Source organism: Ochotona curzoniae, unplaced genomic scaffold, assembly GCF_017591425.1.
Source record: "Ochotona curzoniae isolate NIBS_2020 unplaced genomic scaffold, NIBS_Ocur_1.0 contig_4502, whole genome shotgun sequence".
Classification (NCBI taxonomy): domain Eukaryota; kingdom Metazoa; phylum Chordata; class Mammalia; order Lagomorpha; family Ochotonidae; genus Ochotona; species Ochotona curzoniae.
This window is the reverse complement of record NW_024466308.1, coordinates 27,963-53,137: the sequence shown is the minus strand read 5'-3', so window position 1 is coordinate 53,137 and position 25,175 is coordinate 27,963. Positions and strand designations below refer to the sequence as shown.

Here is a 25,175-nt window from a genome sequence, read left to right as displayed (position 1 = left end):
CCACCTGCCACAAGACACCCAACGGCTGATGTGTGTTCTCCACAGAGTTCCTTCTCACCAGGACAGGTAGAGTAGCAACATGCCTGGATCCCTCCTTTGTACCGGCTGCTCTCACAGCACGCAACGGCATAAGTTGTGCAAGCCAGGGGGACAGGCACCCTCACCAGTCTGGTGAAGGAGCTGCTGAAGAAACCATCAAGGGGTGGAGTCGGGTGCTGTGGGGTGGTGCTGTGGGGTGTTGTCCCAGTGGGTCAAGCGTCAGCCTGCCAGGCGGATGGTCTGTATGGGCGCTATTTTAAAGCCTGGCTGCTTCCCCTGCGGTCCAGCTCCCTGCTGGTACTCCTGAGAGAGCAGCAGAGGATGGTGCAGGGGCTTGTGCCCCTGTGCTCCTGTGGGAGATCTGGAGGAAGCTCCTGATTCCCAGGCTTGTCCTGGCCCAGCCACTGCTGGCTCTGGTGGTGGTCCCTGGGGAAGTGAGCCAGCAGATGCAAGAAAGATTGCTGCCAGTTAAACTGCATAACCACCTGGAAAGTGCACAATCCAGGAGTGAGAGACCTGGGAGGGAAATAGTGGGTTCCCCCCCTCTTGGGTTACGACTTCCACGGGTTGGCACAAAAACTAGGACAGGGGTTGGGGTGGCTAGACAGAGAGGCACTCATCGACACCCGTGAGGGCTTGGTTGTTGAGCTGCTTAGATGGATCTAAACTTCAATGCCATTTGCCGTGTACGAGAGCCAAGGGGGATGTGGGACAGACTACACTGGTCTGCTACACATACTGGCAAACCAGGGTAGGGGGCAGGCCTGGTGGGGATTATTGCGGGTCGCTCTCACCAGGCTGCAGCTCCCACGGGTTTATGTGAGGGCCAAGTATGCGCTGTGCAGAACCAGTCTGGACTGCAACACCCATTGGTTCCAGTGGAAAGCAGGGCTGAAAACAGAACCAACCCGGCAATTGCAACCACCAGCTGACCAGGGTGATGGACTGTGCCGGACCCTGTACTTGCTGGTGCATACAAGAATCTGGCCTGGGAACACCTCAGACGAAGTTTCTTTGGCGATCTCCCCAATTGAAATGCCAGACTCAGAACCCTAACCATGAAAGGACAGAAGATGGAACAAGTTCATCAACCACCTCAGCTATAGGTTGGCAACAAAATACCGGGCAAATAGAGACGCTATGATGGACAATGTCAATCAGTGGATTTTTCAACGACCTCATCGTGTTTGGAGGGGCGAGATTGGCAGCGATTCATAACTGGTGAACTATTGAAACCTCTTGAGCGAATATCTCAGAGCATGCCCCACTTGCAGGACTTGGGGTGGGTGGGTGGGAAACTGGCTGGGGCTTCTCCCTCAATATCCCCCTTTACCTCAGATACATGAAGGAAACAATATGGAAATAATAGTCTTACCCACTTTCCTGTAACCCTTGACCCTATTTACCCAAACTAACTATGCAAAGATAGTCAAAAAAAAAAAAAGAAAGAAAGAAAAAAAAAAAGAAAGATTGCTGCCTCTCCCTGTCTTGTTGCTCTGTGCTTCAAAGAAAATAGGACAGAGGGAGGCTGGCAGGTAGGCAGGCAGGAAGAGACAGAAAGCTGCTGGGCTCCTGGGAGGGAGTGTGCTGTGTCCTGTGCATTGCTGTGCTGTGCTGTGGCTCTAGACTGCTTTTTTCCGTGCGAATGCAGACCCCGAGGGCGTGCGTAAGGCTTCTGTCATGGAACTCCTGTGCAACCTCTGTCAAGAGGGTCTTGAGAGAGAATGCCTCTCTGGGCTGGGTCCGCTTCCCTTGATCTGGCAGGAGAGGCCTGGAGGAGCGTCCTGCAGTGAGTGCTATTGGCCACGAGAGGGCGCGCAAAGCTGCCCTTTGTATCCCGGGTGGGCTCGGGCCTTCTGAGTGCTAGACAGCCCAGCCGTGAGTCGCCGCAGCGTCAGGTGGGGGTCCCGGACAGCGCTCCCGGACACGTGTCGTTAAAAGACCAGGGGTCCAAGGCCGAACGGCCCGCATATCAAGGCCCAGGAGGGGGTGTAGGACGCTTGGTGCCTAGCATGAGCCTGGGCCTCTGTGGTAAAAGTGTCAGGGTGCCTTCACCAGCAAGATACTCCGTCAGGACACCCAAAGAACTCTGGGAGTTGCAGTCCCATGTCAGTGTGCGTGCTCAGGGCTCTGTGGGAGTTGCAGTCCCACGTCAGTCAGCATGCTCAGGGCATTGTGGGAGCTGGGGTCCTAGGTCAGCACGCTCAGGGCACTGTGGGAGTTCGAGGCCCACGTCAGTCTGCGTGCCCATGGGCTCTCTGGAAGTTGTAGTCCCACGTCGGGCCACTTAAATACTCTTGCCGCTGGAGTGATGAGGCATTTTGAAAAAAGATGTTCCACTAGGTAGCCTTCGAACGGGCGCTCTGGGACAATAGACACCATCCCCTTGTCTCTCGAGGTGCATTCTGAGGCGTCTATATTCCCAGCACCTTTCCCCCTCCACCCCCCCCTCCGCCGAGCACAATCGAGCACAGCTGAGCCCAGCCGAGCTCAACCGAGCAGGCATGCAGTGCTGTGTTCGTGTTGCAGTGCAAGGAGATGGTCAGGCTTTTATTTTTATTGGAAAGGCGGATATACAGAGAGGAGGAGAGACAGAGAGGAAGATCTTCTGTCCGATGATTCACTCCCCAGGTGGCCGCCACGGCTGGAGCTGAGCCAATCCGAAGCCAGGAGCCTCTTCCGGGTCTCCCATGTGGGTGCAGGGTCCCAGAGCCTTGGACTGTCCTCGACTGCTTTCCCGGGCCACAGGCAGGGAGCTGGATGGGAAGCGGGGCTGCTGGGAGTAGTACCGGCGCCCATATGGGATCCCGGGCATGCTCTTAACGAGGACCTTAACCACTGCGCCACCGCACCGGGCCCAATGGCCAGGCTTTTGGGGCACACTTGGGAACTTGTACTGCAGGTGGCAGAAGTCATGAGCAGGTATGACGGTGGCCGGGGAACCACTTGGGCCTGGACAAGGGAGCGCTTTCAGGGCCTGTGCTCCTGGCAGCACAGGCCTGGACCCCTGGACTGTTTCCCCGCAGCCCTTCCTGCCCTCTGCCCTGAACCCTTCTTTTGGAGAGGCTCTTTGGGGAGGTGCTCCCCCGTATCCCTGCCCTCTACTCACACACTCGTTACCCCCTCCCCGCTTGCCCGTGCCTTGGCCGTGCACCCCAGCCCCTCCTGGAGGCCCTCCACAGCTGTCCTGCCTACCCCTGCCCGCTCAGTGCTTGATCCAAGTTGTCCTGTTAGACACCGCTTTCCTGCTCGCTTGCTTAGTGCTGGTCTCTGGCAACAGGTCTGTTATCCTCCTGCTTTTCGGCAGAAGCCCTGCCCTTCCTCGTGGGTGTCTTCAGGCTCCAGGCCTTCTCCGGCGCTCTCTCTGGTGGCTCTCCCTTTCACAAGACACTTCTCGCCTCACCTGGTCGCTCGACAGCTCAAGCCCACGTGGATGGCTGCGGCCTCCCCACAATGACCTGCTTGCTTGCTTGCTTGCTGTTCGTGTGTCAGTGCTCATGACCCCCTTTCCCAGGTGCTGGAGTCTGTCCCTGCCCTCCTGCCTGCCTGCCCACTGTCTTTCTCTCCTACAGGGCCCGTGTGTGTATGTGTGTGTGTGTGTGTGTGTCCATGAGGGCCCACAAGCCTCCTCTTGCCACAACCTCGGTGGCATGGGTGTCCAGCGTGGCCTCCCATGCCATCTCCGGGCATGGGCTCATGAGGACCCCTTTCCCTTTAAAGTCAGGGGCTCCGAGGAAACACTCGAGGGCTTAGGCATCCCTGTCGTGTGCATTTGAGGCAGGAATTTGGCCCCACGGCCTCCAGCCAGATGCTGCTGCCCTCTCGTTCACCAGGGAACGCTTCACCCTCCTCCAGGGCCATCCCGGACTCAAGACTCTTTCTCCTGCAGGCCAGCCGTGGACCATCGGCCACCGCTGACGTGCCACCTGCCACAAGACACCCAACGGCTGATGTGTGTTCTCCACAGAGTTCCTTCTCACCAGGACAGGTAGAGTAGCAACATGCCTGGATCCCTCCTTTGTACCGGCTGCTCTCACAGCACGCAACGGCATAAGTTGTGCAAGCCAGGGGGACAGGCACCCTCACCAGTCTGGTGAAGGAGCTGCTGAAGAAACCATCAAGGGGTGGAGTCGGGTGCTGTGGGGTGGTGCTGTGGGGTGTTGTCCCAGTGGGTCAAGCCTCAGCCTGCCAGGCGGATGGTCTGTATGGGCGCTATTTTAAAGCCTGGCTGCTTCCCCTGCGGTCCAGCTCCCTGCTGGTACTCCTGAGAGAGCAGCAGAGGATGGTGCAGGGGCTTGTGCCCCTGTGCTCCTGTGGGAGATCTGGAGGAAGCTCCTGATTCCCAGGCTTGTCCTGGCCCAGCCACTGCTGGCTCTGGTGGTGGTCCCTGGGGAAGTGAGCCAGCAGATGCAAGAAAGATTGCTGCCAGTTAAACTGCATAACCACCTGGAAAGTGCACAATCCAGGAGTGAGAGACCTGGGAGGGAAATAGTGGGTTCCCCCCCTCTTGGGTTACGACTTCCACGGGTTGGCACAAAAACTAGGACAGGGGTTGGGGTGGCTAGACAGAGAGGCACTCATCGACACCCGTGAGGGCTTGGTTGTTGAGCTGCTTAGATGGATCTAAACTTCAATGCCATTTGCCGTGTACGAGAGCCAAGGGGGATGTGGGACAGACTACACTGGTCTGCTACACATACTGGCAAACCAGGGTAGGGGGCAGGCCTGGTGGGGATTATTGCGGGTCGCTCTCACCAGGCTGCAGCTCCCACGGGTTTATGTGAGGGCCAAGTATGCGCTGTGCAGAACCAGTCTGGACTGCAACACCCATTGGTTCCAGTGGAAAGCAGGGCTGAAAACAGAACCAACCCGGCAATTGCAACCACCAGCTGACCAGGGTGATGGACTGTGCCGGACCCTGTACTTGCTGGTGCATACAAGAATCTGGCCTGGGAACACCTCAGACGAAGTTTCTTTGGCGATCTCCCCAATTGAAATGCCAGACTCAGAACCCTAACCATGAAAGGACAGAAGATGGAACAAGTTCATCAACCACCTCAGCTATAGGTTGGCAACAAAATACCGGGCAAATAGAGACGCTATGATGGACAATGTCAATCAGTGGATTTTTCAACGACCTCATCGTGTTTGGAGGGGCGAGATTGGCAGCGATTCATAACTGGTGAACTATTGAAACCTCTTGAGCGAATATCTCAGAGCATGCCCCACTTGCAGGACTTGGGGTGGGTGGGTGGGAAACTGGCTGGGGCTTCTCCCTCAATATCCCCCTTTACCTCAGATACATGAAGGAAACAATATGGAAATAATAGTCTTACCCACTTTCCTGTAACCCTTGACCCTATTTACCCAAACTAACTATGCAAAGATAGTCAAAAAAAAAAAAAGAAAGAAAGAAAAAAAAAAAGAAAGATTGCTGCCTCTCCCTGTCTTGTTGCTCTGTGCTTCAAAGAAAATAGGACAGAGGGAGGCTGGCAGGTAGGCAGGCAGGAAGAGACAGAAAGCTGCTGGGCTCCTGGGAGGGAGTGTGCTGTGTCCTGTGCATTGCTGTGCTGTGCTGTGGCTCTAGACTGCTTTTTTCCGTGCGAATGCAGACCCCGAGGGCGTGCGTAAGGCTTCTGTCATGGAACTCCTGTGCAACCTCTGTCAAGAGGGTCTTGAGAGAGAATGCCTCTCTGGGCTGGGTCCGCTTCCCTTGATCTGGCAGGAGAGGCCTGGAGGAGCGTCCTGCAGTGAGTGCTATTGGCCACGAGAGGGCGCGCAAAGCTGCCCTTTGTATCCCGGGTGGGCTCGGGCCTTCTGAGTGCTAGACAGCCCAGCCGTGAGTCGCCGCAGCGTCAGGTGGGGGTCCCGGACAGCGCTCCCGGACACGTGTCGTTAAAAGACCAGGGGTCCAAGGCCGAACGGCCCGCATATCAAGGCCCAGGAGGGGGTGTAGGACGCTTGGTGCCTAGCATGAGCCTGGGCCTCTGTGGTAAAAGTGTCAGGGTGCCTTCACCAGCAAGATACTCCGTCAGGACACCCAAAGAACTCTGGGAGTTGCAGTCCCATGTCAGTGTGCGTGCTCAGGGCTCTGTGGGAGTTGCAGTCCCACGTCAGTCAGCATGCTCAGGGCATTGTGGGAGCTGGGGTCCTAGGTCAGCACGCTCAGGGCACTGTGGGAGTTCGAGGCCCACGTCAGTCTGCGTGCCCATGGGCTCTCTGGAAGTTGTAGTCCCACGTCGGGCCACTTAAATACTCTTGCCGCTGGAGTGATGAGGCATTTTGAAAAAAGATGTTCCACTAGGTAGCCTTCGAACGGGCGCTCTGGGACAATAGACACCATCCCCTTGTCTCTCGAGGTGCATTCTGAGGCGTCTATATTCCCAGCACCTTTCCCCCTCCACCCCCCCCTCCGCCGAGCACAATCGAGCACAGCTGAGCCCAGCCGAGCTCAACCGAGCAGGCATGCAGTGCTGTGTTCGTGTTGCAGTGCAAGGAGATGGTCAGGCTTTTATTTTTATTGGAAAGGCGGATATACAGAGAGGAGGAGAGACAGAGAGGAAGATCTTCTGTCCGATGATTCACTCCCCAGGTGGCCGCCACGGCTGGAGCTGAGCCAATCCGAAGCCAGGAGCCTCTTCCGGGTCTCCCATGTGGGTGCAGGGTCCCAGAGCCTTGGACTGTCCTCGACTGCTTTCCCGGGCCACAGGCAGGGAGCTGGATGGGAAGCGGGGCTGCTGGGAGTAGTACCGGCGCCCATATGGGATCCCGGGCATGCTCTTAACGAGGACCTTAACCACTGCGCCACCGCACCGGGCCCAATGGCCAGGCTTTTGGGGCACACTTGGGAACTTGTACTGCAGGTGGCAGAAGTCATGAGCAGGTATGACGGTGGCCGGGGAACCACTTGGGCCTGGACAAGGGAGCGCTTTCAGGGCCTGTGCTCCTGGCAGCACAGGCCTGGACCCCTGGACTGTTTCCCCGCAGCCCTTCCTGCCCTCTGCCCTGAACCCTTCTTTTGGAGAGGCTCTTTGGGGAGGTGCTCCCCCGTATCCCTGCCCTCTACTCACACACTCGTTACCCCCTCCCCGCTTGCCCGTGCCTTGGCCGTGCACCCCAGCCCCTCCTGGAGGCCCTCCACAGCTGTCCTGCCTACCCCTGCCCGCTCAGTGCTTGATCCAAGTTGTCCTGTTAGACACCGCTTTCCTGCTCGCTTGCTTAGTGCTGGTCTCTGGCAACAGGTCTGTTATCCTCCTGCTTTTCGGCAGAAGCCCTGCCCTTCCTCGTGGGTGTCTTCAGGCTCCAGGCCTTCTCCGGCGCTCTCTCTGGTGGCTCCTCATCCCTTTTCACAAGACACTTTCCTACCTGGTCGCTCGACAGCTCAAGCCCACGTGGATGGCTGCGGCCTCCCCACAATGACCTGCTTGCTTGCTTGCTTGCTGTTCGTGTGTCAGTGCTCATGACCCCCTTTCCCAGGTGCTGGAGTCTGTCCCTGCCCTCCTGCCTGCCTGCCCACTGTCTTTCTCTCCTACAGGGCCCGTGTGTGTATGTGTGTGTGTGTGTGTGTGTCCATGAGGGCCCACAAGCCTCCTCTTGCCACAACCTCGGTGGCATGGGTGTCCAGCGTGGCCTCCCATGCCATCTCCGGGCATGGGCTCATGAGGACCCCTTTCCCTTTAAAGTCAGGGGCTCCGAGGAAACACTCGAGGGCTTAGGCATCCCTGTCGTGTGCATTTGAGGCAGGAATTTGGCCCCACGGCCTCCAGCCAGATGCTGCTGCCCTCTCGTTCACCAGGGAACGCTTCACCCTCCTCCAGGGCCATCCCGGACTCAAGACTCTTTCTCCTGCAGGCCAGCCGTGGACCATCGGCCACCGCTGACGTGCCACCTGCCACAAGACACCCAACGGCTGATGTGTGTTCTCCACAGAGTTCCTTCTCACCAGGACAGGTAGAGTAGCAACATGCCTGGATCCCTCCTTTGTACCGGCTGCTCTCACAGCACGCAACGGCATAAGTTGTGCAAGCCAGGGGGACAGGCACCCTCACCAGTCTGGTGAAGGAGCTGCTGAAGAAACCATCAAGGGGTGGAGTCGGGTGCTGTGGGGTGGTGCTGTGGGGTGTTGTCCCAGTGGGTCAAGCCTCAGCCTGCCAGGCGGATGGTCTGTATGGGCGCTATTTTAAAGCCTGGCTGCTTCCCCTGCGGTCCAGCTCCCTGCTGGTACTCCTGAGAGAGCAGCAGAGGATGGTGCAGGGGCTTGTGCCCCTGTGCTCCTGTGGGAGATCTGGAGGAAGCTCCTGATTCCCAGGCTTGTCCTGGCCCAGCCACTGCTGGCTCTGGTGGTGGTCCCTGGGGAAGTGAGCCAGCAGATGCAAGAAAGATTGCTGCCAGTTAAACTGCATAACCACCTGGAAAGTGCACAATCCAGGAGTGAGAGACCTGGGAGGGAAATAGTGGGTTCCCCCCCTCTTGGGTTACGACTTCCACGGGTTGGCACAAAAACTAGGACAGGGGTTGGGGTGGCTAGACAGAGAGGCACTCATCGACACCCGTGAGGGCTTGGTTGTTGAGCTGCTTAGATGGATCTAAACTTCAATGCCATTTGCCGTGTACGAGAGCCAAGGGGGATGTGGGACAGACTACACTGGTCTGCTACACATACTGGCAAACCAGGGTAGGGGGCAGGCCTGGTGGGGATTATTGCGGGTCGCTCTCACCAGGCTGCAGCTCCCACGGGTTTATGTGAGGGCCAAGTATGCGCTGTGCAGAACCAGTCTGGACTGCAACACCCATTGGTTCCAGTGGAAAGCAGGGCTGAAAACAGAACCAACCCGGCAATTGCAACCACCAGCTGACCAGGGTGATGGACTGTGCCGGACCCTGTACTTGCTGGTGCATACAAGAATCTGGCCTGGGAACACCTCAGACGAAGTTTCTTTGGCGATCTCCCCAATTGAAATGCCAGACTCAGAACCCTAACCATGAAAGGACAGAAGATGGAACAAGTTCATCAACCACCTCAGCTATAGGTTGGCAACAAAATACCGGGCAAATAGAGACGCTATGATGGACAATGTCAATCAGTGGATTTTTCAACGACCTCATCGTGTTTGGAGGGGCGAGATTGGCAGCGATTCATAACTGGTGAACTATTGAAACCTCTTGAGCGAATATCTCAGAGCATGCCCCACTTGCAGGACTTGGGGTGGGTGGGTGGGAAACTGGCTGGGGCTTCTCCCTCAATATCCCCCTTTACCTCAGATACATGAAGGAAACAATATGGAAATAATAGTCTTACCCACTTTCCTGTAACCCTTGACCCTATTTACCCAAACTAACTATGCAAAGATAGTCAAAAAAAAAAAAAGAAAGAAAGAAAAAAAAAAGAAAGATTGCTGCCTCTCCCTGTCTTGTTGCTCTGTGCTTCAAAGAAAATAGGACAGAGGGAGGCTGGCAGGTAGGCAGGCAGGAAGAGACAGAAAGCTGCTGGGCTCCTGGGAGGGAGTGTGCTGTGTCCTGTGCATTGCTGTGCTGTGCTGTGGCTCTAGACTGCTTTTTTCCGTGCGAATGCAGACCCCGAGGGCGTGCGTAAGGCTTCTGTCATGGAACTCCTGTGCAACCTCTGTCAAGAGGGTCTTGAGAGAGAATGCCTCTCTGGGCTGGGTCCGCTTCCCTTGATCTGGCAGGAGAGGCCTGGAGGAGCGTCCTGCAGTGAGTGCTATTGGCCACGAGAGGGCGCGCAAAGCTGCCCTTTGTATCCCGGGTGGGCTCGGGCCTTCTGAGTGCTAGACAGCCCAGCCGTGAGTCGCCGCAGCGTCAGGTGGGGGTCCCGGACAGCGCTCCCGGACACGTGTCGTTAAAAGACCAGGGGTCCAAGGCCGAACGGCCCGCATATCAAGGCCCAGGAGGGGGTGTAGGACGCTTGGTGCCTAGCATGAGCCTGGGCCTCTGTGGTAAAAGTGTCAGGGTGCCTTCACCAGCAAGATACTCCGTCAGGACACCCAAAGAACTCTGGGAGTTGCAGTCCCATGTCAGTGTGCGTGCTCAGGGCTCTGTGGGAGTTGCAGTCCCACGTCAGTCTGCGTGCTCAGGGCATTGTGGGAGCTGGGGTCCTAGGTCAGCACGCTCAGGGCACTGTGGGAGTTCGAGGCCCACGTCAGTCTGCGTGCCCATGGGCTCTCTGGAAGTTGTAGTCCCACGTCGGGCCACTTAAATACTCTTGCCGCTGGAGTGATGAGGCATTTTGACAAAAGATGTTCCACTAGGTAGCCTTCGAACGGGCGCTCTGGGACAATAGACACCATCCCCTTGTCTCTCGAGGTGCATTCTGAGGCGTCTATATTCCCAGCACCTTTCCCCCTCCACCCCCCCCTCCGCCGAGCACAATCGAGCACAGCTGAGCCCAGCCGAGCTCAACCGAGCAGGCATGCAGTGCTGTGTTCGTGTTGCAGTGCAAGGAGATGGTCAGGCTTTTATTTTTATTGGAAAGGCGGATATACAGAGAGGAGGAGAGACAGAGAGGAAGATCTTCTGTCCGATGATTCACTCCCCAGGTGGCCGCCACGGCTGGAGCTGCGCCAATCCGAAGCCAGGAGCCTCTTCCGGGTCTCCCATGTGGGTGCAGGGTCCCAGAGCCTTGGACTGTCCTCGACTGCTTTCCCGGGCCACAGGCAGGGAGCTGGAAGGGAAGCGGGGCTGCTGGGAGTAGTACCGGCGCCCATATGGGATCCCGGGCATGCTCTTAACGAGGACCTTAACCACTGCGCCACCGCACCGGGCCCAATGGCCAGGCTTTTGGGGCACACTTGGGAACTTGTACTGCAGGTGGCAGAAGTCATGAGCAGGTATGACGGTGGCCGGGGAACCACTTGGGCCTGGACAAGGGAGCGCTTTCAGGGCCTGTGCTCCTGGCAGCACAGGCCTGGACCCCTGGACTGTTTCCCCGCAGCCCTTCCTGCCCTCTGCCCTGAACCCTTCTTTTGGAGAGGCTCTTTGGGGAGGTGCTCCCCCGTATCCCTGCCCTCTACTCACACACTCGTTACCCCCTCCCCGCTTGCCCGTGCCTTGGCCGTGCACCCCAGCCCCTCCTGGAGGCCCTCCACAGCTGTCCTGCCTACCCCTGCCCGCTCAGTGCTTGATCCAAGTTGTCCTGTTAGACACCGCTTTCCTGCTCGCTTGCTTAGTGCTGGTCTCTGGCAACAGGTCTGTTATCCTCCTGCTTTTCGGCAGAAGCCCTGCCCTTCCTCGTGGGTGTCTTCAGGCTCCAGGCCTTCTCCGGCGCTCTCTCTGGTGGCTCCTCATCCCTTTTCACAAGACACTTTCCTACCTGGTCGCTCGACAGCTCAAGCCCACGTGGATGGCTGCGGCCTCCCCACAATGACCTGCTTGCTTGCTTGCTTGCTGTTCGTGTGTCAGTGCTCATGACCCCCTTTCCCAGGTGCTGGAGTCTGTCCCTGCCCTCCTGCCTGCCTGCCCACTGTCTTTCTCTCCTACAGGGCCCGTGTGTGTATGTGTGTGTGTGTGTGTGTGTCCATGAGGGCCCACAAGCCTCCTCTTGCCACAACCTCGGTGGCATGGGTGTCCAGCGTGGCCTCCCATGCCATCTCCGGGCATGGGCTCATGAGGACCCCTTTCCCTTTAAAGTCAGGGGCTCCGAGGAAACACTCGAGGGCTTAGGCATCCCTGTCGTGTGCATTTGAGGCAGGAATTTGGCCCCACGGCCTCCAGCCAGATGCTGCTGCCCTCTCGTTCACCAGGGAACGCTTCACCCTCCTCCAGGGCCATCCCGGACTCAAGACTCTTTCTCCTGCAGGCCAGCCGTGGACCATCGGCCACCGCTGACGTGCCACCTGCCACAAGACACCCAACGGCTGATGTGTGTTCTCCACAGAGTTCCTTCTCACCAGGACAGGTAGAGTAGCAACATGCCTGGATCCCTCCTTTGTACCGGCTGCTCTCACAGCACGCAACGGCATAAGTTGTGCAAGCCAGGGGGACAGGCACCCTCACCAGTCTGGTGAAGGAGCTGCTGAAGAAACCATCAAGGGGTGGAGTCGGGTGCTGTGGGGTGGTGCTGTGGGGTGTTGTCCCAGTGGGTCAAGCCTCAGCCTGCCAGGCGGATGGTCTGTATGGGCGCTATTTTAAAGCCTGGCTGCTTCCCCTGCGGTCCAGCTCCCTGCTGGTACTCCTGAGAGAGCAGCAGAGGATGGTGCAGGGGCTTGTGCCCCTGTGCTCCTGTGGGAGATCTGGAGGAAGCTCCTGATTCCCAGGCTTGTCCTGGCCCAGCCACTGCTGGCTCTGGTGGTGGTCCCTGGGGAAGTGAGCCAGCAGATGCAAGAAAGATTGCTGCCAGTTAAACTGCATAACCACCTGGAAAGTGCACAATCCAGGAGTGAGAGACCTGGGAGGGAAATAGTGGGTTCCCCCCCTCTTGGGTTACGACTTCCACGGGTTGGCACAAAAACTAGGACAGGGGTTGGGGTGGCTAGACAGAGAGGCACTCATCGACACCCGTGAGGGCTTGGTTGTTGAGCTGCTTAGATGGATCTAAACTTCAATGCCATTTGCCGTGTACGAGAGCCAAGGGGGATGTGGGACAGACTACACTGGTCTGCTACACATACTGGCAAACCAGGGTAGGGGGCAGGCCTGGTGGGGATTATTGCGGGTCGCTCTCACCAGGCTGCAGCTCCCACGGGTTTATGTGAGGGCCAAGTATGCGCTGTGCAGAACCAGTCTGGACTGCAACACCCATTGGTTCCAGTGGAAAGCAGGGCTGAAAACAGAACCAACCCGGCAATTGCAACCACCAGCTGACCAGGGTGATGGACTGTGCCGGACCCTGTACTTGCTGGTGCATACAAGAATCTGGCCTGGGAACACCTCAGACGAAGTTTCTTTGGCGATCTCCCCAATTGAAATGCCAGACTCAGAACCCTAACCATGAAAGGACAGAAGATGGAACAAGTTCATCAACCACCTCAGCTATAGGTTGGCAACAAAATACCGGGCAAATAGAGACGCTATGATGGACAATGTCAATCAGTGGATTTTTCAACGACCTCATCGTGTTTGGAGGGGCGAGATTGGCAGCGATTCATAACTGGTGAACTACTGAAACCTCTTGAGCGAATATCTCAGAGCATGCCCCACTTGCAGGACTTGGGGTGGGTGGGTGGGAAACTGGCTGGGGCTTCTCCCTCAATATCCCCCTTTACCTCAGATACATGAAGGAAACAATATGGAAATAATAGTCTTACCCACTTTCCTGTAACCCTTGACCCTATTTACCCAAACTAACTATGCAAAGATAGTCAAAAAAAAAAAAAAAAGAAAGAAAGAAAGAAAAAAGAAAGATTGCTGCCTCTCCCTGTCTTGTTGCTCTGTGCTTCAAAGAAAATAGGACAGAGGGAGGCTGGCAGGTAGGCAGGCAGGAAGAGACAGAAAGCTGCTGGGCTCCTGGGAGGGAGTGTGCTGTGTCCTGTGCATTGCTGTGCTGTGCTGTGGCTCTAGACTGCTTTTTTCCGTGCGAATGCAGACCCCGAGGGCGTGCGTAAGGCTTCTGTCATGGAACTCCTGTGCAACCTCTGTCAAGAGGGTCTTGAGAGAGAATGCCTCTCTGGGCTGGGTCCGCTTCCCTTGATCTGGCAGGAGAGGCCTGGAGGAGCGTCCTGCAGTGAGTGCTATTGGCCACGAGAGGGCGCGCAAAGCTGCCCTTTGTATCCCGGGTGGGCTCGGGCCTTCTGAGTGCTAGACAGCCCAGCCGTGAGTCGCCGCAGCGTCAGGTGGGGGGTCCCGGACAACGCTCCCGGACACGTGTCGTTAAAAGACCAGGGGTCCAAGGCCGAACGGCCCGCATATCAAGGCCCAGGAGGGGGTGTAGGACGCTTGGTGCCTTGTGGCTTCAGATCGGCTCAGCTCTGTCAGTTTTGGCCGCCAGGGGAGTGAAGCAGAGGACAGAAGATCTTTCTCTCTGTATCTCCTTCTTTCTGTATATCTGTCTTCCCAATAAAAACAAATCTTAAAAATCTCTGAAGTCACAGGAGAAGAGATGCCCACAAAACAATATGGGAGAGGGGGCCCAGCACGGTAGCCTAGTGGCTGAAGTCCTTGCCTTGCGTGCCTGGAGTTCCCATATGGGCACTGGTTCGTATCCCCACAACCCACACTTCCCATCCAGCTCCCTGCTTATGGCCTGTGAAAGCAGTTGAGGACGGACCAAGCCCTTGAGATCGTATCCTGCACCCATGTGGGAGACCTCAGAGAGGCTCCTGGCTCCTGGCTTCAGATCAGCTCAGCTTCGACCATTGCAGTCACTTGGGGAGTGAATCATTGGATGGGGGAATCTTCCTGTCTTTCTTCCTGTGGATTTGACTTTGCAATAAAAATAAATAAATGTTTAAAAAGAAATTTGGGAGAGAAACTAGTTGGAGTCACTCTATGCGTATCAGGAAATGTACATTGAACAGAAAGCTCAGAGGTGTGGCATATGCAAGGGCACATACAGGCAGCTGTTTCACACACACAAAGCAGAAAATACAGAACTCTGAATTCAGCCACCCTACAAAAATTTCCATAAATAAGTCATATGTTTTATTTAAAGATTTATTTTTATTATTATTTTTTTTATTGGAAAGGCAGAGAGGAGAGACAGAGAGGAAGATCCTATGTCCGATGATTCACTCCCCAAGTGAGCGCAAGGGGCCGATACTATGCCGATCCGAAGCCAGGAGCCTCTTCCGGGTCTCCCACGCGGGTGCAGGGTCCCAAAGCTTTGGGCCGTCCTCGACTGCTTTCCCAGGCCACTGGCAGGGAGCTGGAAGGGAAGCGAGGCTGCCGGCGCCCACATGGGATCCCGGGCGTGCAAGGCGAGGACCTTTAACCACTTGCGCCACCGCGCCGGGCCCAATAAGTCATATGTTTTAAAAGTTTATACACATAGGGCCCGGCATGATGGCCTAGGGGCCAAAGTCCTCACCTTGAACATGCCAGGATCCTATATGGGCGCTGGTTCTAATCCTGGCAGTCCCGCTTCTCATCCACCTCCCCGCTTGTGGCCTGGGAAAGCAATCGAGGACACCCTAAATCTTTGGGACCCTGCACCCACATGGGATACCCGGAAAAGCTCCTGGCTCTTGGCTTTGGGTTGGCTCAGCTCCAGCCATTGCGGCTGCTTGGGGTGTGAATCATTGGACGGAAGATCTTCATCTCTGTCTCTCCTCTTCTCTGTATCTCTGCCTTTCCAATAAAAATAAAATAAAATTGTATTCAAGTCTGACCTGGCCCACCTTGGAAACCTACGTGGTCGGTCTGCAGCACAAGAGTCACGTGTCCCCGCACGCAGGGGCGAGGCCAGATCGTGGGGGCCGGTGTTGACGACAGGTGCCTAATGTCTTCCTCGGTGCGGTGGTCACTAGGGCTCAGGCCCTAGGGTCGGAACCCCTCCCTGCCCACAAGCAGAGCCCTTTTTGGGGCATTCAGAACCGTGCGCGTGTGGATTCCAATAGCGCCGTCTCCGGGGAGGCTGGGGACGGGGAGCGGGTGTCGGGGAGCAGCGCCCGGCGCCGGGAAACCGGGAGAGGGGGCGAGCGCGTGGGGCGAGCGCGCGCCTCTTCCCGCCCGCCCCGGGCAGAGGGCTCCCACCCCAGGCAGCTCCACTCCTTCCGGCTGCCCCTGAGCGCCCCCGCCCCGCCAGTCTGCCCCTCGTGATTGGCCGCGGGTGGGTACATGGTAGCGACCACTCCAGTCCTGGGCCAGCGGGCGACCGTGCCTCCGGTCCCGCGGGAGTGAGGAGCTCGTGCGGCACGTCCGCGCAGCGGAAGCGGGAAGTGGACGGTATTGCAGGTGAGTCGGCGTGGCGGGCGGGAGCCCTGGACGCCCAGCACGGGGTGTGAGCCTGGGCCTCCACCCGGGGCTGCACCCGGGCCCAGAGCAGCGAGAGCAGCGAGAGCAGCGGGCACGGTAGGGCAGGTCGGTTAGCCCGGTGGAGGCCCCGGCCGCCCGGTGCGCGCGTCCTTCCTTGCCGTCTGTCTTCCGGAGCTCCCCCACCTCCACCGCCCTGGTCTCCCGGAGCCCCGGTTTCTCTGAGGACGCGGGTCCAGGGCTTGGGACGCTGGCGCCGGGAGTGAAGACCCGTGAGAAGGTGACCCCGTGAGGGGGCGTCGGGACCCTGAGGGGTGTCGGGACCCTGAGGGGGCGTCGGGACCGAGTGAGGGGGTGTCGGGACCCTGAGGGGCGTCGGGACCGGGTGAGGGGGTGTCGGGACCCTGAGGGGGTGTCGGGACCGGGTGAGGGGGCGTCGGGACCCTGAGGGGGCGTCGGGGCCGGGTGAGGGGGCGTCGGGACCCTGAGGGGGCGTCGGGACTCTGAGGGGGTGTCGGGAACCTGAGGGGGCATCGGGACCCGGTGAGGGGGCGTCGGAACCCTGAGGGGGCGTCGGGACTGGTTGAGGGGGCGTCGTGACCCAGAGGGGGCGTCGGGTCGGGGTGAGGTGGCGTCGGGACCCTGAGGGGGCGTCGGGACCCTGAGAGGGCGTCGGGACCGGGTAGGGGGTGTCGGGACCCTGAGGGGCGTCGGGACCGGGTGAGGGGGCTGACCGGGTGAGGGGGCTTCGGGACCGGGTGAGGGGGTGTCGGGACCCTGAGGGGGTGTCGGGACTCTGAGGAGGCGTCGGGACCCTGAGGGGGCGTCGGGACCCTGAGGGGGCGTCGGGACTGGGTGAGGGGGCGTCCGGACCCTGAGGGGGCGTCGGACCGGGTGAGGGGGTGTCGGGACCCTGAGGGGGCATTGCGACTGGGTGAGGGGGTGTCGGGACCCTGAGGGGGCATTGCGACTGGGTGAGGGGGCGTCGGGACCGGGTGAGGGGGCGTCGGAACTGGGTGAGGGGGCGTCGGGACCCTGAGAGGGCGTCGGGACCGGGTGAGGGGGCGTCGGGACCCTGTGCGGGCTGACCGGGTGAGGAGGTGCTGGGACACGGGTTGAGGACATGTGAGGAGCTGCTGGGACTCGGGGTCGGGACGCAGTGAGGAGGCGGTGAGGGGTCAGGACCCCATGAGGAGAGAGCTGGCACTGTAGTGAGACCTGGCGGTGGCACAGGGCACCAGGCGAAGTGGAGGCCTAGGCTTTAGCCCGGGAGCATTTTTGGTAGGCTCTGGGTACAGACCCCGTTGCTCATGGCCGCCCTTTCCGGGGCTGAGCTGTGGAAGCTGAGCGTTTTCAGTGAGCAGCAGCGGCAGTGGGCAAGTGCCCCGGAACGCCTTGGGGGCCTCCCCGAGGAAACAGAATCAAGTTTAACAGAATCAAGTTTATCTTGTGCGGAAAAGGGAGGCTCAGGGAAGTCAGATGACTGGGGGCAGGCTCTGGAGTAACAGTTAAGTCTGCTGGGGATCCCACCTATCGTTGTGAGGTATCTGGGTTCAAGCCTGGCCCCCAACTGCACCCTGGGAGGCAGGGAAGCAGTGGGTGATAGCTCAGGTGGTCGGTTTGTGTTGTCCACGTGGGAGGTCCATACTAATTTTCACCTGGCTTTGCATAGCCTCTTGTGAATATTTGGGGAGTAGACTAGCAGGAGTTCTCTCCCCACCTCATTCCAATGACATCAGTAATAGTGTTGACAAAGAGGAGGACTAGTGCTGGCCACTCTCCCTTGGGGTCACCCTCTCAGGATTCAGACTTTTTCTGGTGGAGGGTAGAAGGAAATTTTGCAGGCGTGTGGTCCTTGGCCATTCCCAATTGGGCACCACAGCTGATCTGGCATGGAGGTTGCAGTGTGGCCTGCTGTGTCACATGGTCTGATCTTGGTCTTTGTTGGCAGAGTGGTATGATGCAGAGCTTCTTGATGTTGCTGAGGGAGCACGGGAACACCCACCCACCCCCGGCGGAGCTGGTGCCCCTCGCGGGCAGCCTATGCCGTGACATCCAAGATGACCTCACTCAGATGCAGCCTTTGGTTTCTGCCATTCTGGACAGCCAGCTGTGCCCGCACCTCCTGGACAATGCAGATGTGGCCCTGGTGTGTGCCCGTGTCCCGGCCCAGCGGGAGCAGCAACAGGCGGCCTGCCGGCTTCTGGAGGTACATGTGGGCTCAGTGGCCATTGGAAGGAGGGGCAGGGTGCACCATTCAAGCATTATCCGTATGCCGGGAGCTAGCAATGAGTTGCTGGCCCACATCTCACAGACCAACCCCTTAGGGCTGCCTGGGAGAGGTGTTTTATACAAAGATTAGTTCCGGTAATTCTCACTTGAGTGAGTGACAAGCAGCTTGGGAATCTGAGTACTGGATGTGCATCAAGTGGTGCCAGCTCATAAACACAGCAGGTGGAGTGAAACCCGATTTCTTTCTGGCTTTGAAGCGCTGACAGTGATCAGAAGGCCAGGTACACCCGTCATCACCCCGGTCCCCAGTCTGGCGGCACCTGGAGTCCCTCTCAGTATGTCATTCCCTCTGCAGGAGGCCAAGACCTTGCTCTGTGCAGTTGATGTCTCCCTGGCCGCTTGATGTCACTTGTTCCAGGTTCTAGCTTGTGCCTGTTTATTCCTTTCCCACTGTCGCCCTCAGCACTGCTAACCGTGGGTCCATCCAGACCTGGTTCTTCCTACCAACATGTGGCTTTAGTGGACTCTCCTTGACAGGGTTGTCGGGTGCCAGGAGGCAGCCGTGAGCTGGTGCAGCTCTGGAACGACATTCACTATGACCTGGCCAGGAGGAAGCTGGGTGTGGCTGCGCTGACCCCGGTGCAGAAGTTCCGCTGCAGGAAGAGATACTGCTGGGCTTTAGCTCTGTGTGTCAGGGGCTCCTGAGGGGGGTTGGCCATGCCCTTACGTTATTTTCTGTTGCCAAGCAAGGCTCACAGGTCTTGTTCTGAGTGCTACCCCACCCCTCCCTGTGGCTCCTGGAAGAAGAGATGGATTGTACTACAGAGGCTTGCTTGCAGGGAGGCCAATGTGAGGCAAGTCCTTCAGAGTCCAGCAGTCAGTGAGCCTGGGACCGCTAGGGCTGTGTGACCCACCACACAGAGGCTGACAGCCTGCCAGTGGAAGCCCAGCAGAGGCAGCCACTTGGTGACCAGTGTAGGGGTGGCATCTGTCACTCAAGCTGTTTGGGGAGCACTCCCTGGGTCTGGATGCTGGGGCACCCTAGGCTTTGCTTTCCTGCAGGTGGCACTGACACGAGACCACGGAGTGCTAAGCGGATCGACCGTCGCTAGCGGGAGGGTCTCTGCAGAGACCATGGTCTGAGGGGGCTGGGCTGTGGGGAGGGGCTTCTTCAGTGTTGGTAGTGCAGGTCTATCCCAGCCTTGGAAGGAGACCCTACCTGAGGGATGGTGGTGGTCTTGTGAGCACCAGTGTTTAAGGCAGAGAGAGTGGCAACCTCAGAGGTCTGGCTTAAGACCTCTGGTTTAGGGGATGTCCGCTGGCTGAAGGGGTGTTCACAGCCTTTGGAAAATGCAGCAGTGACCTTCGCCTGTAACCATAGGGACAGGTGGTGGCTGAATTTTCACCTGCGGGGAGAGTGACTGATGAACCACAAGGAGAGCCCAGGGCTGTATTCTGATGGTGCTGGCTGACCCTGAGGGCTGTCAGGAAGGGTGGTGTCTCTTTGCGGCTCAGGCATTGTCCAGGACCCAAATCATGGCCCAAGAACAGTTGTATGCAGTGAAAAGGGAAGAGATTCCAGGGCTTTGGGCCCTGGGTTGGAACCAGGAGTGTGGTGGTTCTTGTTTAGGCACACAGGGCAGGGGTGGGGTGAGTGGTTCCAGGGAGATGAGCTGCATTTGGGATGTGTAAGGTGCCCACTGCATTATGTACGTCCACATAGGCTTTGCAGCTGAAATCTTCAACTGAAGTGATATTTGTCCTCAGTAGAAATGAAGATATATTCAGTGGTGGCGAAAAACTGTGACCAACTTGGACATGTCCTCTGCCTAGCTCCAGGAGGCTTCAATCTCAGGAGTAGTGCTGGGGATGTTGTCCAGTGGCCTGAGCAGCCTAGCTGCTCCTCATACCCCCTGCAGTGGTCAGCTGAGGAGTGGCCAGGGGGTGAGGGGAAGTGCGGGGTGTGGCATGCAGGGAGGGAAGTCCAGGGTGATAAAGGAGAACAGCAGTGACCCTCTGCTGCCCGTGGTGAGGGGAGGAGCTGGCTCAGTGACCCTGGGTGAAGCTAGAGAAGTTTTACTGGGAGAGCCCTGACTGAGGCAGCAGCCGGAGGGCTGGGGGGAGGTGAGAGCCGCCAGAATGTTTACCAGCCCCGATGCCTCTGGTGCAAGAAACACTTGAATTGGAATGGAATCTGGAAGGTCCTTAGGGAGGCAGGGAAGTGGAGCCAATACACAGAACATCAGCTGCAGCCTCATTGCCGGGGTCCCATGGGTTTGAGGGGTGCAGTGGGCTGGCAGGCACCATGGTGGCAAGTCAGTGATGATAACTCAGTGAAATCTAGGGAGGAAGTGCTGGGCAGAGAAGGGCACAAGGGTATGGGGGTGGGGCTGCACTGAGAGATGGGTGGGAAGGCCAAGGACTTTGCCTCATAAGTCCCATGGGCAGACAGGGAGGACAGGGAAAAGCCATATGGAAATGTGAAAACATAGGGGTGGGAACCCAGATCCTGGAGCCCTCTTTGGGGGTCTTGGGGCTGAGCTCCCCGCCATGGCCTGCAGGTGTGTGGGTTAGACGCTGATTTTCACTTGTGGGACAGGCTTGCCTCAGAAATGTTGCTGTCACAGGGCAGGGGACCGCTGGGCCCCCTCACTGTGCTGTTCTCATCTCCTCCAGGAATCCCCCACCCGCAGGCCTCTGCCCGGATGGCCTCAAGAGTCGGAACTTCCCCAGAGAGGTCCGCAGGAGGCTTCAAGACTTTGCCTTGGCCGTGAGCATTAACCCCAGCAAGGCTCAGCGGGTAAGAACAGGTGGAAGCCTTACCTCTGCCTCAGCTGCCTGTCCCTGGGCCTTTGCCCCCACGCCTGTTCTTTATCCTCTTTTGGGAGGGCGTGCCCTGTGCCTAGTCTACAGAGGGCAGTCCCAGTCGCCTTCTTAGGTTCTCAGTGTGGCTGTAGGCATGGAGGCTGAGATGGCTGGTACTGGGTGTGGGTTGAGGGTAGGGGCATTGGCCCACAGTGCCTGGTTCCTGCTCCCTCAGCACATCCGTCCCGCGGTCGCATGGCTCCTCCTGGTGGCCTCTCCTGTCTGCTGCTTACTGGGCTGGGTCCCCCCCCTCTCTGCTGGGGCTTTTGCTCAGGGTCGCCCCATGTGTGGGGTGCATGGTGCTGGGGGCGGTGACTGCACACAGCAGGCCCCTCCCGAGGTGGCCTCTCCTGTCTGCTGCTTACTGGGCTGGGTCCCCCCTCTCTGCTGGCGCTTTTGCTCAGGCTCGCCCCATGTGTGTGGGGTGCATGGTGCTGGGGGCGGTGACTGCACACAGCGGGCCCCTCCCGAGGTTCAGGACACTGCGGGCCCGCTCTGCAAGGTTCAGGACACCGCGGGCCTGCTCTGCAAGGTTCAGGACACTGCGGGCCTGCTCTACAAGGTTCAGGACACTGTGGGCCTGCTCTGCAAGGTTCAGGACACTGTGGGTCCGCTCTGCAAGGTTCAGGACACCGTGGGCCCGCTCTGCAAGGTTCAGGACACTGCGGGCCCCTTCCGAGGTTCAGGACACTGCGGGCCTGCTCTGCAAGGCCTGCTGAGGCTCTGCTCCCTAGGACGCTTGGCCTGGCCTGACTCCCGAACTGAGCCTGGGCCTGGGAGGTGTTGTGTCTTCTCCAAGCAGGTGGCTAGGAGAGGCCCTGGTCAGCCACCAGCGCAGCGGGTGCCGATTCTGCTGCCTCTGGAGGGGTCAGCTTGGTTTCTGTGGAAGTGTGGGCACGGACCAGGAGTTAACAAAGCTAATTGTGCTGTTTTCGGACAGGAGAGTTTGGCTTGACTGCAGAGCGGGTCTACAACTGGTTTGCTAATTACCGGCGGTGCCAGCAGTCCCTGCTCCAGCATGTGCAGCCAGCCCAGCGGGTGGTGGCCAAAGACCCCGGTACAAAGGAGAGACGTCTGGACCGCTGGTGTCATTGGTCCGGTGGGTGTCTCCAAGGCCCTAGCATCATGGTATCTGGAGGTTTGCTTTCTGACAAGCCCCCTCGTTGCATTAACTGTTACGGGACGCTGGAACAGGGGCACTGTGGCTATAGGTGCAGACCTCACCAATGTTCAGCACAGTCAAGACCTCACCTGGTGGCCAGCTAATCCTGAAGGTAGAGAGAGTCAGACTGTGCCGAGGAATGGTGTAGGTGAGGTTGTAGGTGCCCGGCCCCCCGCCCGTGTGCCCAGATTGCCATGTGGAGATAGATGGGCATCGGTGTGGGGATCAGGGAGTAGATGTGGGTCTGGGGATAGCTCACAGCAAAGATTGATGACCCAGTGGCCACACCCTGCTCTACTTGCTGGAAGGGAGGCCGAGATAGAGTCCCGAAGCCTCTCCTTCCCTCTGTTTTTTTCCAGCCTGGCCCAGGGACGGCGTACCTCCGCAGTCTCCAGACGCCCTCCAATGACCTTGGGAGGCCCTGGCCCTGGTCACAGACCTTCCTGGAGCTGAGACGATCTCAAGGCCCCTGGCTCCCAGGTACTGTTGTCCTCACGTGCTATGGGGCCATCTCACCTGTTCGTTCGCCTTCTCAGCTGAAGGTGAGGATGGGAAGTGGGCGTGAGTGTGCTGGGGCCACCGCACAGGTACCAGGTCAGTGACTGCTGATTGATTGGAGGAAGGGGAAGCCACATCAGAGACAGAGCAGCTGTGACTCTGGAACCTGACATGGAGCGAGGCCCACCTTCATGTGTGTTTGGGAAAAGGGGGGAGATTGACTTCGCCTGCAGACGACCCCAGCTTTTGTGGTTTGTGAGTCTGCTGTAGTCTGTCTGTTGTGCATCCCGTGCGGTCAGCACCTTTCTCCTTTGCAGAATGCTGTCTGAGCACTCTGCTTTGTGTACTGCCAGGAAGACCTCGCAGAAGGAATGTGGGAAGGAAGAAGCTGAGCACCTGCAGCAGGCATTTTTGAACCTTGGAGAAGAAGTATATGGCTTTATTACAGGAAAACCAAGTGCACTTTTTAAAACAATGTATTTGAAAGGAGAACAAGAGATTTTTTTTTTTTCTATTTTATGGTTCATTTCCCAAATGGCTTCAACAGTTGGAGCCAGGTGAGGCCAAAGCCAGGAACCAGCTCTTTCCGGGTCTTGCGTTTGGGTGGCAGGGGTCCCGGCACCCAGGGCGGCATCTTTCACTGCTTCCCCAGGTATATTGCTGGGGAGGTAACTTGGAAAGTGGAGCAGCTGAGACTGCTGGGTCCAGTATGGGATGTCAGAGTTGCAGGCCACAGCTTAACCCAACACACTTCAACGCCAGCTTCGAAAGAGTGTGAGTGAACCAAGAATCCAAGCTCAGACCAAGGCTGAGGCTGAGTCCTGAGGGCAGCTGGGGGTGTGGTTTCCTAGTGGTGAGGTGTCCAGAAGTCACCTAGGGGGAGGCCATGCTGCTGCTAAGTGAAGGATTTTTAAGCGTGTAGTGTTTTTTCTTGGCTTATTTCGTTAGTCCTTCTCACAGTAGGCAGATAGAGAAAAGGAGGAACAGGTCATGAAAGAGTTTTAGAATTTGATTTTTGCTGCTTTTCCAACCAGCCCATATTTGTCTGCTGCCTCATAAAGATAAGGAAAGTACAGAGAGCTCGGTGTTTGTCAGCTGTGGGCCTGAGGTTCATGTCAGGTCTGATCGTTAGGTCACACGCTTGTGTTGCATGTGGTCCCTCCTGAGGACATTTGTACCTGGGCCTCTGGTAGGTTCGTATGACCTCGATTCCAGCTGTAAAATGGTGTGTTACTGAAGTCCAGGGAGGGGATGCAGTGAGCGTTCCTTGAAATGCAATGCTTCGTTACCAACTTCTGCCTTGTATGCCTTTAAAATCAACTGGCATTTATTTTCTGGACTATTGGGCTTTTGCTAATCATGTTAAGTTGCCAACACTGCATTGAAGCTCATTGTAAATAAACTATGAATGCTTTTGTGGTTGGTCTTCATGAAGTAATCTCTGGAAGCCAGGTCTGGTGCAGTCTAGCCCTGGGTCTGGCGTTGCAGTGTGGTGCGTAAAGCTGCCCCTGCAGTGCCGCCATTCTGTGTGGTTGCTGGTTTAAATTTTAGTTGCTTCCTGCTGATAGCCTGGGAAAGCAGCAGAGGATGGACCAACTCCCTGGGTCTTTGCACCCATGTGGGAGACCCAGATGGAATTCCTGGCTTTGGACCGGCTCAGCCGAGCCATTTGGGAAATAGACCAGTGGATGGAAGATTTGTCTCTATGTGTCTTCTTTCTCTTTCTATAACTCTGCCTTTCAAATTAATCAATCTTTTACATAAATGTCTTTTGTATTTCTAGATTTTTTTCGTAGGAATACAGTCCTTGTAGTGGCAGTCATAGGTTTAGAATAGGGGCCTGGCGCGGTGGCGGGGTGGTTAGGGTCCTCGCCTTGCACACCCGGGATCCCATATGGGCGCCGGTTCTAATCCCGGCAGCCCTGCTTCCCTTCCAGCTCCCTGCCTGTGGCCTGGGAAAGCAGTCGAGGACGGCCCAAAGCTTTGGGACCCTGCACCCGCGTGGGAGACCCGGAAGAGGCTCCTGGCTTCGGATCGGCATAGTATTGGCCCGTTGCGCTCACTTGGGGAGTGAATCATCAGATGGAAGATCTTCATCTCTGTCTGTCCTCTCTGTATATCCGCCTTTCCAATAAAAAAAATAATAATAAAAATAAAGAAAACCCTTCTTCTTAAAAAAAAAATAGAATAGGAGCAGTGTGTTAGTGCTGTGCTGGGCCCTGCAGCCTTTGTGGTTGAACCTAGACGAGCCTACATTGTGTAGCCCCCACTGTCGATGGAGGGACAGTCTTTGCTATGTTTTCCAGGTTCCTGCAGGGTGGTGAGATGCACCAGGAAGAGCATGGCAATGATCCTGCCTCCGTCCTCACCATCTGCCCTGGCTCTGGTCTCTGCACTCTGCCTGCCAACAGTAGCGTTGTGGAGCCCTCTCTGGTGGCCTCTGAATCGTGGTTGATGTCCCTTGCGCTTGCATCCTCCAAGGATATTTCCTTGCAGGCTGGACATCTGGTCCCCGGTC

General features: G+C 57.5%; 1 protein-coding gene across 1 annotated transcript; it reads left to right on the top strand.

Moving 5' to 3' along the window:
• Positions 1-17,860: 17,860 nt before the first annotated feature.
• On the top strand, positions 17,861-22,568 carry LOC121160433 (anomalous homeobox protein-like). Its single transcript, XM_040986224.1, has 5 exons — positions 17,861-18,109; positions 18,670-18,818; positions 20,809-20,942; positions 21,941-22,096; positions 22,519-22,568. The coding sequence occupies exons 1-5, from the start codon at positions 17,861-17,863 to the stop codon at positions 22,566-22,568; spliced, it is 738 nt and encodes a 245-aa protein (XP_040842158.1).
• Positions 22,569-25,175: the final 2,607 nt, after the last annotated feature.